Here is a 14,033-nt window from a genome sequence, read left to right as displayed (position 1 = left end):
GGTTCAAAGGATGTGCCCAAGGACAGTTCTCTGTGGTACTGAGCGGCGGTACTGGGCAGTGCATTTCTACTCCAGGGAGGGGAAGTGGGCACATAACCTGACCCCAGGCAATGCCCTTGGTCCTTAGATAGGGGTAATTTGGTTCATTTGCCCTGTCCTAGCAGGGCATGCCGTTTAACAATGAGGCTACGTCTTACTGTGTTGAGTGGCTACTGCGTATGGACGCAGGCCAAGGCTAGCATGTTGTGTTGGCAGATGTACTGGACAGATGGCATAACCAAAGGCACAATATAAAAATGCCAATACAAAGGTAAGTAGAATTCTTTTTTTTTTTTTAATCCAAAATCTAAAAACTGCTGAATTTCTTTAACTATGCAATGACAGTGCCATCTAAGCTCTGCTCATAAACACACAAATGGCATCATAGATCACAGCATCAATGAGGCCATTGATGACATCACTAATGTACCTAACACGTTCAGATACATGAAGTTAAAAAAAGGTTATAGAACCAGTGAAAATCCATTGAAACCTCTGACTGCAACTCCACTGACCTCCCAGACATTAAATGGCTGCAACAGGCAGCCATTTAACTGGCATAGGGTAACAGAGGATGTAGTTCTACTGATAAATAACAAAAGCCCTCACATCCTTTTACTAGACAAGACAGACTTCTATAACATATATATTTATAAACAATATTGAAAAAAAATGGTTGTATTTGCACTGATGCCAAACATACGATATTATATACTGTACATAATGTTACATGTTGCATCACTATTCTCTGTACCTCTCACCCTGCCCTTTATGTATCATGGACAAAGTTAGTGTCCTTTCGATACCAAAGAAGAGACTTCTGGATACGTACTGTGGATGTATCCTGGTGTTCAGTATCCCCTAGTTATGACCGGGTGACGGACTGTTTACGCTAACGTTATAAAGCATGACCTATGGTCATTCCACGAGCCCACTCTTTTTGACCACAGAGACAATTAGGAATTATATCGAACCATGGCCGGTGGTCTCAATATCCATGCCTTCTACCTTCTCCCTTGGCAGCAGAAGCTACTTGGCATGACAGTCAGCAATGGCCATCAGACCTAAGATCAAGGCTTGGTCTATGTATGCCCTTTGCCCTCCACCTCCAGCCTTAAAGCCACTAACCCCAGAACCACTGAACACCTTTTTAAGCCACATCATGACACATTCAAGCTCCCTCCTCCTCACTGCTACCTGGAAAATGATTTTGATCTTGCTACGCATGTTTTAAAGATAGATTGCTAAAAGAGCGTGCTTCTACTGTCCTCAGACCGAATAGATGAACTATCCAGCAATGAACAAAGAGTTCTGTGCACTCACACCTAAGACCCCTTGTCCCAGAGCAAGCAGGGCATGGACTATCACCATTTCCTGATCGCTGTGGCCATAACCCGCACTCCATGCTCCTGACCTCAGAGCCCCCTTGGCATCAGAGTTTTGTTTTGCATTCAGGCAATAAAATAATTCTAAACCCTGTGTCTGCAGTTCATGGCCACACCCTGGGCAGATTTATCATTCTTTCACGCAGTGCAACGCAGCAAGCCCCCTTGTTGCACTGCAATGTGTGAAAGGGAAAAGGAGAGTGCGGGAATGCACCGTATTTAGCTTCATTCCTAATGATGGGACACTTTGGGCTGCTTAGCACCAACGCGGGCACCCTTGCATCATGGTGCATGGGTGCCTGCGTTGTAGGCGGAAGTGTTGTTGTGCAGGAAGGGACACCTTCTTGCATTGAAACAATGCTGAGAGGCAATTTCCTCTTTCCAAGAGTGCTGCAGAATGCAGCACATGTAGAAAGACAAAATAATGAGGAGAAATACAAATATGTGTCCTTGTTACATCTCACCTGGGGATGAGTACCATTTTGACACATTCCTAGGTCTACCACTAATGGTAAATTTTGGAATGCACCAAAATCCATGGGTGGATGCATGGGAACACTCACACTCCACCCATGGAAATCCTCCCTGGACAGAGTAATGCAAGGCAGTGATTTGCGCTGACGTGCGTTACTCTAGATTTATCAAGTCATGCAGGATCACGCAAAGTGGCCTTGCATGGCTTGACAAATCTCACTTACATTTTGGGTTGCCCTTGCACCCCATGAGTGGTGCAAGGGTGACAGAAAATTTGATAAATCTAGCCCCCTGTGTGCGCCACCGTTGCCCAAGAGGTCACTGGGATTGGCTTTCAGTTGTGTTTTGCATTCTCTGACAGAAAGTAGGATCTGAAACCATGCCCTCTTTTCGCTTTCCTTATCCCCTGGATCTGCTTTGGACAGCCTTCATATAAGCCTTGTATGCACGTGGCACAGGGCATGGAGCATCGAGTCTATAGCCATGCCCCTTGTGTAGGAACCTTGTTCCTGATTGAGCTGGGCATTCACTTCTCCATGTCATGTGGGCTCTGGTCACAGATTGTAGCCATCGACCATGTACTGTGTACATGTCAGTTGCCATCAGAGCTTGTTTTGCAACTTCACCCTGCAGGATCCATGCAGAGGCCACGACCAGAAGCCGCCGCTCCGGGGTAGTAGTGGTGAGGCGGGGAGAGGGATGGGGTTCAAAAATATATATATCACTTACCTGCCGGCTGGCCAGCTGCCACCTATCCACTGTCCAATTCACTTCCTGGCTGCACGGAAGCACACAGGCTCCCAAACTCTCCTAGCCAATCATGACGCTGCTGTCACCAGCATGATAGCAGCATTGTGATTGGTCAGAGCGGCCTTGTTCGGTGCTCAGACAGAGAGTGGGAGCCTGTGCATGTTCTTCTCCCAGGCTGTGCAATACAGCCAGTTGAGAACATGATAAGTGCGCATGACTGTTTGTCAGGCACAAGACAGATGACCAAACCATCATGTGCACTTTAGTGCACCGACCACCCCTCCCCCTGGTGTCTGTGATGACAGCCAAGCCCTGCCCCAAAACTGGCTTCAGCACAGAAAAATAATATTATAATAGCATTGTGTTATTATCATTGTATTTTTCCTTTTTTGCACTGCTGAAAGGAGTGCAGCGATGCTCCTCCGCCTTTGCGAAGGAGCCGTCGCTGCATGACGTATGGCCTGACCTGCCACTACTCCATCTGTTCACAGATCCTATTGGGCAGAGAGTGCAGCACACAGCATCCCCCTGTGCTCGGTCCCCATGTTTCCAGAGCTCACACCCATCAGGAGTTCCTTGTGGGCTCTGGCCACAAAGTAATTCTGGTACACAGTGTGATCAGTAACCTTTACACACACAAGCAACTGGTTACTCTAGGATTTTTCAGGGAATACATCCAGTTCCCTCTTTTTGTCAGGATGTCAGGTGTTCTCCCTGCTTCGTTCTTACTTTGGAGGGGGTATCCAAAGATATTGGAGTAGACACCTCACTCACTTATCGTGACATGCTTCATCATCGGCACCTATCCACACCATGGTAAGATGGCAATACCAGGGCGAACTCAACCATAGAAAGTTTGTAGATGAAGCAAAACTGGATAAGCAGGGACCCAGAAAAGAGATATATTAAAAAGACCTCAAGGTATACCCAAAAGTTGATAGGCATGAACAGTGACGGCCTGTTTAGGGCGTTTTACCGGGGCGGTGACGTGGCGCAGAGGAGGGGCAGGGTGGGGGGTAGCAAAATGCGACAAGCTGCCGATTTCAGGTAAGTTACGAAAAAAATAATAAAACGAATTTCGTTGCGTGCGCTGAATCGCATTTGGCGATGCAGCGCGCGCAACAAAATTCGTTTTATTAATTTTTTTCGTAACTTACCTGAAATCGGCAGTTTGCCGCATTTTGCTACCCCCCACCCTGCCCCTCCTCTGCGCCACGTCACCGCCCCGGTAAAACGCCCTACACGGGCCGTCACTGGGCATGAAGACAAGGGTACAATTGAATTATTGTCTTTCAAAAAAAACCTCCACTTTCACGTTTTTATTCATACCCCATGTACGTTCCTAATAAAGTAAAACTTTTGGGTATACCTTGAGGTATTTTTAATATCGCACTTTTCTAGGTCCCAGCTTATCCAGTATTGCTTTATCTAAGAACTCCTTTTTCCACCTATGGTTAGGTCCGCCCTGGTAGTACCATCTTACCAGGGTGTAGATAGGCTCTGATGATGAAGCATGTCAAGCACGATAAATGAGTTAGGCGTCTACGTCAATATCTTTGGGTACCCCCTCCGAAGTAAGAACTAATCAGAGAGAACACCTGACATCCTAACAAGAAGAGGGAACTGGATGTATTCTTTGAAAAACCCTAGAGTAAGCAGTTGCTCGTGTGTGTGTGAAGTTCGACAGTGGGAGATTGCAACTCATTTCACTCCGTTAGTGATCACAATGATCAGTAACCTTCCCAGGCGCACCCTCTCGAATTCAATCAGCAGTTGTTGGCTTCACCCTATCCAAAAATCCCCTTTTGGAATTTTAAGTGGGAAAGTGTAGCTTTTAGGCACGCCCATAACTTTGATCCCATGTTACGTCAGTGCCTCTCAAGGGTACAAGAACCTGGCAGGCACGAATAAACCACAAACTCTGCTCATTAGGACGTGTTGTCGTGTGGGAACAGAGCAAATAACACTTCAGACTGTTGCTTCGAAGAGGCGAGCACGGCACACACGTACCAATGTTTCTCGAATGCCATCAGAGATTGGGCAGAGTCAGTTACAGGTCACGCCTTTCATCGTAAAGCTGGAGGTATAGGGTGTGATCACCTCTCCGACACACAAGAAGCTCCGTGAAGCAGAATGGGCAGTTAACAGAATAGTCAAGTTTACGGAACCGCTCAGCCACACAGATAATAGTTATTTGCTAAATTCAGCAGTAACCAGGAGGCATTCACAGCATCCAAAATAAACATACCATACAAAAAGGTGCAGGAGGGTCCGCTGTTATATTCTACCATCGTCGGGTGCTATAATTAGACACCTGCTGTTGCCACTACCCAGACAGCTTCTTTAGGGTCTAATTAGTGAGTGACAATGCTTGGCTGGGCCTCTGAGGTGGAGAGGTTGGAGCGGTGCCAGAGAATACCCCGCACACAAGAAAACGCATGCATTTGTGAAATCTGCAGTACTCTGGTACGGAATGCAAACCAGCATGGCGGAGCCGCAGTGATGTAACACCGTTTATCGAACCGACTGTCATATGCTAAATAAAGTCCGCGCTCTGGTATTCAGTAGTAGTTGTAGTGTCGCAGCTGTAGAGTGTGTACGGTGCACCGAGTTCATGGCAGCCTGCCAGCCTGGGTTAGCCTTTGATGAAAGTTTCCTTTCAGAGGGAACTAGCAGGTCTCGGTTATGTTAACACTTCCGTGTCTCGCTCTCATCTGGAATCGTGCGCGCGAGCGACGTGGCGCAGCAGAACATGCGCTGCTTTGTCAGATATAGCGCTCGTTATCTTTGTTCGTCGTTTTGTGTGGCACGTTGTGCTGGAAAAGCCATCCAGATTATGGAAATGGACAACTGGGGGCAGATTTATGTTGCACTTGCGGCACTTTTGCGCCGCCGTTGCGTCACTTTTGTGACGCAGCAGCGGCGCAAATCCTGCGCCATGGTGCGGGGCATTTACAAACGTGACGCATCTCCCAGATGCGTCACGTTGTAAAGCCCTGCGCCACATGTAGGCGTTCCAGGGCAGGTGGGGGCGTTCCGGCGCAGGAACGCCTCCTAAAAGTGGCAGAGTGAAATCTACAAGATTTCACTCAGTCACTTTTAGGCCCATGCTGCGTCAAAACCCTGCGCCTGCTTGAAGCAGGCGTAAGGATTGACGCAGCATTGTACAGATAGGGCCCCCCAGATCATTGCTGGAGCTGCGTCGCGCTTGCGACGCAACTCCAGCAATGCGCCACTTTTCGGCACAGATGCGTCACGCATCTGTGCCGTTTTTGCCCCATGGTGCGCCGCATTATAAATGCGGCGCATCCATGGTGGCGCAGCAGTGCCGCATCATAACTGGCGCATCCCTGCTGATATGCAGGGATGCGCCAGTCGTCATAAATCTGCCCCCTGGTCTGTAGCGCAGACGAGTGGAATGTGGGACTGTTCATGTAGAAACTGTTTTTTGATTTTCTATAATTTCTTTATTTAAACACTGGGAGTGAATTATGCAAAGTGAACACTGCAGGTGCTAAGTTATGACACAGCGTCTGCCTTAGTTATACACGGACTGGTATTAAGTAGTTAAGGAGCTGAAATAGTGCTAAAAACGTGTATGTGACAGGAACTTTAGAGGCGTGCTGTTTTTGGGTGTAAATGTAGCCGCATTAGTAGATATAGCATGATCAACCCAACATAAAAGCATGCACAGAGCAACATAGCACAGTTAAAACATAACAGGGTATATCACAAGAAACATCAAAACAGAATGCAACACAACAACGGCAAAACAACACAACAGAATCAAAATCACATTGCAAGAATACAACATAAAAGTAAAGCAGTACAAAAAACAAGAGAACACATCACCAGCACAAAGAATGCCACACAACAAATATGCACACACGTTCCCGTGAGCCATTACCACCTCCAGAACCCTGTTTTCATAACACTGCTGAAAAAGGTGTTTGGAACAAGCACTGCATTAACTTATCACAAAGGACACACATTAGCTGGCGCCAGTCAGTAGTGTTTTGTGACCCCACCCCCCCCATGATGATGTCCCAGCTGTACTCACAGTGTTAAGAGACCGTAGGCTTCACCCCTGTAGTCTCGATACATTTTCCAAGGCTTGATTTCCAGTCGTTTGGGATAACTGCTTTCACTCCGAAAGAAGGATTCCACCAGGGATGGGTCTGCAATTTGAACAGACTTAAAGGTGCCCAGGTTCATCCTAAATATTTTTCCATATTTCTTGTGGTTCTGGAACTGTGTGAATTAAAAAAAAAATGCAATCACTTCAATTACATTACACTAGATTTCATCCATTCATCAATTAGTAGAACAATGGTTTCTGCAAGGATACAGAATATATACATAGGTAGACACCTCTATTGTTGGTAATAGTGTATTATAATATAATGAGAAGCAGTATTAATATTCCTGGAAGTAGTACTATTATTAATAGCAGCAGTAGCAGTGATATTATGTACTATTATTATTATTAGCAGTAGTAGTAGCAGTATCACTAGCAGTAGGAGGAGGAAGAAGAAAAAGAAGAAATATATTTATGCGTATGTATTCTGAAAATACAGTAATGGTCACAATACTGAATTAATAATTTCATAGCAAGAATTATAGAAACAAAAAGAATTGTAGACACCGTATAATATTTAGCATTGAATTTTAATTTCTAATATTTCACCTCTTCTTCCTTCTCCTACGGATATTTTAAATAATATTCATAATTAATCATCATCCAATTATACAAATACAAAACTAGAGAAAATGGTTGTAAAAAATAGAAACAATAACAATGCAGTTAATCATATGGGAACTCGTATTGCAATGATTAATACTGCTGATGGTATTAATACTAATATCCATTTCGTCCACTACTACTAAATGCAACACCAATAAAACAGCAATCATAGTAATAATAATAAGAAGAAGAAAAAGAAGAAGAAGAAGAAGAAAAGGAAGAAGAAGAAGAAAAAGAAGAAGAAGAAGAAGAAGAAGAAGAAGAAGAAGGAAAAGAAAAAGACAAAAAAGAAGAAAAAGAAGGAAAATGCATTTGCCTCACATAATACCCCAATGCTGCCAACACATAGAATATTTCAATGTGCCAAGAGGAGAAGAGTTTCAGATAACGTACCATAATTTCATGCTGGTTTTTCAGCCCTCCGTGCCACATAACGTTTAGGAGGCTGCCCACGCACGGCCAGTCAGCAGGACCTGGGAGGGAAGAGAAAGGCAAATGCTGAGCTGGACATCTGGATTCAGAGGGTTCCTGAAGGGGCTGCTGAGGAAGATGAAACGCCTTTGAATGGAAGAAGGCAGACAGAAGCTGTGCTGGAAAGTGTTTATTTGCTGAATAAGCAGGTTTTCGCAGAAAAATGGTAAAACATTTAGGGTGATGATGCATAAAGCAGTCTGCCCATCTGAATTTCTTCCAGGATCTAGCTGATTGAGGCAATGAAAACATTGCACCTCTTTAAACCAAGGCTTAAAATGATGTCCTACTTAAGAATATATATACTAACAGATGTTTAAATCTGCAGTCCCTGCACCCTGTGCACTAATATGAAAAGTTACCCAGAGCCACTTTAAGTGTGATTACATGTCTATACAACCACCCATTTATATCATGTATGTTAGAGGCACTAGCCAATGACAGCACAGCTGTTTATTATTGGTTGAAATTGACTGAAGGGTGTGTGTGGGAGGTGCAGGGGAGGAGCTCATATGTAAGAGGCAGATGAAGTATTCATGCCGACTCGAGAAAATAGGGTTCACTTTAAAGTTGATCGATTAAAATAAATGTCAATGGTCTTTGTTTTTTCTCCACTTTACCAGGACGCCACCATAATGCCCACAATTATTTCTAAGATCATTCAGAGTTGTCCTCTGAGTCCAATGTTGAATTAATTGGATCATTCTCCACAAGGGACTGGACAAGGGGAGGGGGCATGGAATGCAAAGGCGCCTCATCAACATCGGCATTGGAAACTGCTTTAATGTATTGCCACAACTTCCTTGCAAAGACAAGGAGTTGACCTTTTTATGGAAAGAAAAAGTATTCTAATTGCGCCATTTTATCTTCTTTGCTGAGCGGTTTGCTCTGGAGTGCTGCTAAGGGGTGCTTCCTGGCACTGTGACAAGGTTCCACGCAGTGACCTCAGCACGCTACAGTTCAACCTTTCTTGCAACCAGAAAAGCTCTTTGTGTATAAAAATAAACCTCAGCTTCCCAAGTGCAGTAAGGGACATTTAAAAATGGAACTGAATACAATAAAGTGCTGTGAACACATTCAACGCACTGAGCTGGTGTCGAAAAGTGTTAACGACCATGGCATGTTTGCAGTTTTTCTTTGTATAGCGCAAACTCGACCTGAAGGAATTGAAGTGCTTTACATAAGCACCAGTTACATTACACAAGGACACGTTTTGGTAGGCACGGGGAGATTAAGTGATTTGACCAGAAACACAAGGTGTTGAGCCGACGCTGAGACTCGAACCCGGTTCTCAGTTCCAAAGTCGACAGCTCTGGCCGTTAAGCCATATCTCAAAGTACAGCTAACGGCAAGTCAAAAAAAAAAAAAACTCTGAATATGCTGGGGTTTCCTAACACACATAAACTTATCTTTGCTGTTCTACTAGCTAAACTAAATATTTCATATTCAAATGTGTTTTAGATGATTTCTTTAAGCAGCAAGTCAATGAGGGGCATATTTATGAAAGAGTTGCGTCGCTCTGCACCACACAACGGGGCATAAGAGCGACGCAAATCTTAAATTAGATTTATCAACTCCCAAATCTAGAATAATATAACGCAGTGCAAATCACTCTGTTGCATTACTCTGCCCAGTGAGTGTTCCATGGGTGGAGCATGTGTGTTCCCACGCATCCACCCATGGATTTTGGTGCATTCCCAGATTCTCCAAAAGTGAGAATGTGTTAAATGCTACCCCTACCCAGGGGAGGCGAAATGAGGAGAAATATCTTTATTTCTCCTTGTTACTTCCTCTTTCTATGTAGAAAGAGGAAAAGGCTTATGGGGGTTGATTTTGTGCAGGAAGGAGCCCCTTCCTGCACAAAAACAATCCTGCTTACAACACAGCGCAAGGGCCCCTGTGTTGGGGCTAGGCAGCCAAAAGGGTGTCAGCGCAAGTAAAGGACAGGAATGTGTCATATTATATTAAATGCGGCGCATTCCTACCCTTTCCCTTTTGCTCAGTGTAGCACAGTAGTGCGCTGCATGAAAGCAAAAATAACAATTGATGGACAGCATGCAGATCAATGTTATACATTCACCCCACTACAGAGATCTGGGCCTAAATCCATCGTTTTTTTGCTCGCCATTCCAGTTTGGACCCAGTCATATGCAAATCAGTCTTGACCCTGCGCCCAATGGGAACAGTCCAGCCGAACTGCCAGGCCAGGTCCTCCCTGGACTAGAAACAAGCATCCTAGGACCGGTTTCGGGCTTTCATCCCTCATCAGCCAGGATAGCTTGACTCCTGTGGCATGGAGTGCATGGGACCCAAGTCTGGGCATACCCGTTCCACTCGGGGTGACAAATGCAAAAAGAACAATAGATGGACATTTGCAGAACAATGTCATACATTCACCCCAGTACACAGATCTGGCCTAAATCCATCGTTTTTTTGCTCACCATACCATTCCAGTTTGAACCCAGCCATATGGTAATCAGTCTTGACCATGCGCCCTATGGGAATAGTCCAGCCCGAACTGCCAGGCCAAGTCCTCCCTGGACTGGAAACAAGCATCCCAGGACCAGTTTCGGGCTTTCAGCTCTCATCAGCCAGGATAGCTTGACTCCAGTGGCATGGAGAGCACAGGAACCATGTCTGGGCATACCCATCCTACTCGGGGTGACAAATGCAAAAAGAACAATTGAAGGACAGAATGCAGATCCATGTTATACATTCACCCCAGTACAGAGATCTGGGCCTAAATCCATCGTTTTTTTGCTCACCATGCCATTCCAGTTTGGACCCACTCTTATGCAAATCAGTCTTGACCCTGCGCCCAATGGGAACAGTCCAGCCCGAACTGCCAGGCCAAGTCCTCCCTGGACTGGAAACAAGCATCCTAGGACCGGTTTCGGGCTTTCAGCCCTCATCAGCCAGGATAGCTTGAATCCAGTGGCATGGAGAGCACGGGACCCACTTCTGGGCATACCCGTCCTACTCGGGGTGACAAATGCAAAAAGAACAATTGAAGGACAGAATGCAGATCCATGTCATACATTCACCCCACTACAGAGATCTGTGCCTAAATCCATTGTTTTTCTGCTCACCATGCCATTCCAGTTTGGACCCAGTCATATGCCAATCAGTCTTGACCCTGCGCCCAATGGGAACAGTCCAGCCGAACTGCCAGGCCATGTCCTCCCTTGACTAGAAACAAGCATCCTAGGACCGGTTTCGAGCTTTCATCCCTCATCAGCCAGGATAGCTTGACTCCTGTGGCATGGAGCGCATGGGACCCAAGTCTGGGCATACCCGTTCCACTCGGGGTGACAAATGCAAAAAGAACAATAGATGGACAGAATGCAGAACAATGTCATACAATCACCCCAGTACACAGATCTGGCCTAAATCCATCGTTTTTTTGCTCACCATGCCATTCCAGTTTGGACCCAGCAATGTGCAAATCAGTCTTGACCCTACGCCCAATGGGAACAGTCCTGGCCGAACTGCCAAGCCAGGTCCTCCCTGGACTGGAAACAAGCATCCTAGGACCGGTTTTGAACTTTCAGCCCTCATCAGCCAGGATAACTTGACTCCAATGGCATGGAAAGCTACATAAATATGCCCCTAAAAACAAACTTTGCAGTTTGATTGGCAGTGTTTAAAAGTAGAAAGAATTTCACAAAACTACCAGGTAAAGGTATTGCCATAGTTGCAGCATTTAACACAAATCTGAATAAATAAGCTCACAAAAACCTTTCAAATTGTGCACTTTTGATACCTTTAATTTTCTAAGTAGATAACTGAAAAAACATTAATAATTGTTTGTCTACCACTTAGTCACTTGCAGGCTGGAATTATGTGGAACTCATAAAACTAGGCGAAGGGATACTTTGCAGCAAGTCACGTGTCCTAGGGTTGAGGCCTCTCAAACACGCTGCCCTGGTTGTGAATGGTTTTTTAAGAATACCTTCAAATCCAAACAGGTTATTTGTGTATGGGGCCCTGTCAGTGCACCCTACACATACCATCCATTCAGAACATGTCGTATCAAGCATGCAAAAAAAACATAACCATAAATAAATCCTATAGTTTGATCACTGTCCATTTAAGAAAACAGAGCAGAAGAATGAATAGGCAGTTTTTGTTGTTGCTCTTTAATCTGCAGCTATGCATCCTGAAAGAAATATTTACCGCTCTTCCTGGACCAGCCCTTTGTCTCCTGAATGAGTCACTTGCCCAGGGCCTTGTTCCCAAGACCTTCAAGGAGGCAATTGCCGTCCCCTTCCTGAAGAAACCAGGAGTTGACCCTCAAACCTTGACAAATTACCACCCTATATCTCTACTCCCATACCTGTCTAAGGTCTTGGAAGCCTATGCGATTAAATGCCTATCCGTATTCCTTGAACAGTCTGAATATCTTGATCCCCATCAAGCAGGGTTCCACCCAGCTTATTCTACTGAGGCCGTTATACTGTCGGTATTGGACACTCTTCAAGTGGAAGCCAACAGGGGCTCCCTGCAGGCCCTGATATTGCTTGATCTCTCTGCAGCTTTTGACACGATCGACAATGGTATAGTGGTCGGTCGTGTCAGAGATGCAGGGATTCAGGGATTAGCCCTAGACTGGAAAAGTTCTTCTTTGAAAACCGCTATCAGTCGGTTTGCATTGCTCAGTTCACTGCTTCAAAGATGAGGACCACATGTGGAGTTCCGCAGGGTTAATCACTTCCCCTCTCCTGTTGAATCCTTATCTTCTCCCACTGATTCAAGCCTTGAAAGAGAGGAAGGTCTGCACCTTCAATTATGCTGATGACTTCCAACTATTGCTTCCCATCAGCAACTCCCCTGACTCTGTCTGCAATTTCCAGACCACCATGCTGTTTATCAACAAGTGGATGAACTGCAATCACTTAAAACTCTACCCGGATAAAAATGAGCTAGTCCTAATCGGGGGCTGCTATAATCCTTGAAGCCCACACTTTTGGCCAAGAGAATGGAGTCAATCCCCCTCTCCATCTGCCTCATCAAAGGTCTTGTAGTTACAATTAATTGCAATCTCACCATGAAGTCCCAAATAGGATCAGTGATCTCAACTCTACCAGCTGAGGAAAATAAGAAAGATCAGGAGATTTCTCTATCAGGAAGCCCTGATTCAGGTGGTTCTTGCCATGGTTATGCCCCATATTGAATATGCCAATTCCCTATACTTCGGCATCCCACTCCACTTGGTCAAACGACTGTAACTGGTTCAGAACCGGGCTGCAAAACTGAACTTTCAGCAACCTAGGCAACAACATGTTACCCCCCTCATGAGGAAGCTGCCCTGGCTCTCCATCACCCAGCGATGCGCCTTTAAGGTATGCTGTCTCATCTTCAAGTCTCTGAATGGAAGGAGCCCTAAATTTGTGGATAGCCTTCTCCAAAAGCACTTACCCTTGTGCAATTTGCGCTCTGCCCACAAGCACCTTCTGTCTACTCCCTCTTTCAAATTGAAATGCCTGCGCGGTGCCAGGTTTGCCATTTTAGCTCCAAGATATTGGAACTCTCTTCCCTTTGAAATCCGATCCTGCATGGATCTCTTGAGTTTCAGGAAGCTCCTTAAGACCTGGCTGTTTGTTTACTCAAGCCTTCGAGTAAGCCCCCTGGGCTTCGGCACTCTTCAGAGTAGCACCATGAAACCAATACAGTGTATGTGCGCTTTATAATTTTTTTTAACATAACATAACATAGTTATGCACAGGGTGGGCTCTAGGGCTGTGCAACCTGTGCCACCACACCGGACGCTGACCGCAGAAGGTGCTGTGTTGTCAAATACATAGTGAATTTAAATGCACCTGCTGCAGCGTTCCTTGCCTTCAGCAGTGTAGGAGAGTAGGATAAAAGAGGTTTAGGAAAGTCGACTTGCAGAATGACAAGGCCTAGGACCTGTAGAATCACTGGGGCTTCACTAATGCAGTAAAAGCAGGTAAGTAACAGACCCACGAGAGACACAAGCAGTGTGAAAACACAGCCGCGGGTACCCTATTGATTACAATGGAGCAAGTCGCTGTTGGATTTTTAAAGTTTTAGGGTACTTCGAGGAAGTCTACAAGCAAGCTACTTACAAGGTAAGTAATTCGAGGGCCAACACACACTCAGGCACTGGAGTACACGAGTTACCTCACCCAGGGAAGCCGGGTGCATAG

General features: G+C 45.4%; 1 protein-coding gene across 1 annotated transcript in view; it reads right to left on the bottom strand.

The window, feature by feature from the left end:
- LOC146831579 (1,25-dihydroxyvitamin D(3) 24-hydroxylase, mitochondrial-like) overlaps positions 1–14,033 on the bottom strand; it is a 185,818-nt gene that overhangs the window by 152,774 nt on the left and 19,011 nt on the right. Inside the window, exons 3-4 of the mRNA XM_085603949.1 lie at positions 7,786–7,950; positions 6,709–6,899 (exon numbers count right to left, since the gene is read on the bottom strand). Coding sequence (XP_085460075.1) covers positions 6,709–6,899; positions 7,786–7,950 — 356 coding nt within the window. The remainder of the gene's footprint in view (positions 1–6,708; positions 6,900–7,785; positions 7,951–14,033) is intronic.

The sequence above is a fragment of the Triturus cristatus genome, chromosome 5_1 (genome assembly GCF_964204655.1).
Source record: "Triturus cristatus chromosome 5_1, aTriCri1.1, whole genome shotgun sequence".
In the NCBI taxonomy this organism is placed as follows: Eukaryota; Metazoa; Chordata; class Amphibia; order Caudata; family Salamandridae; genus Triturus; species Triturus cristatus.
This window is presented reverse-complemented; position numbering and strand designations above follow the sequence as displayed.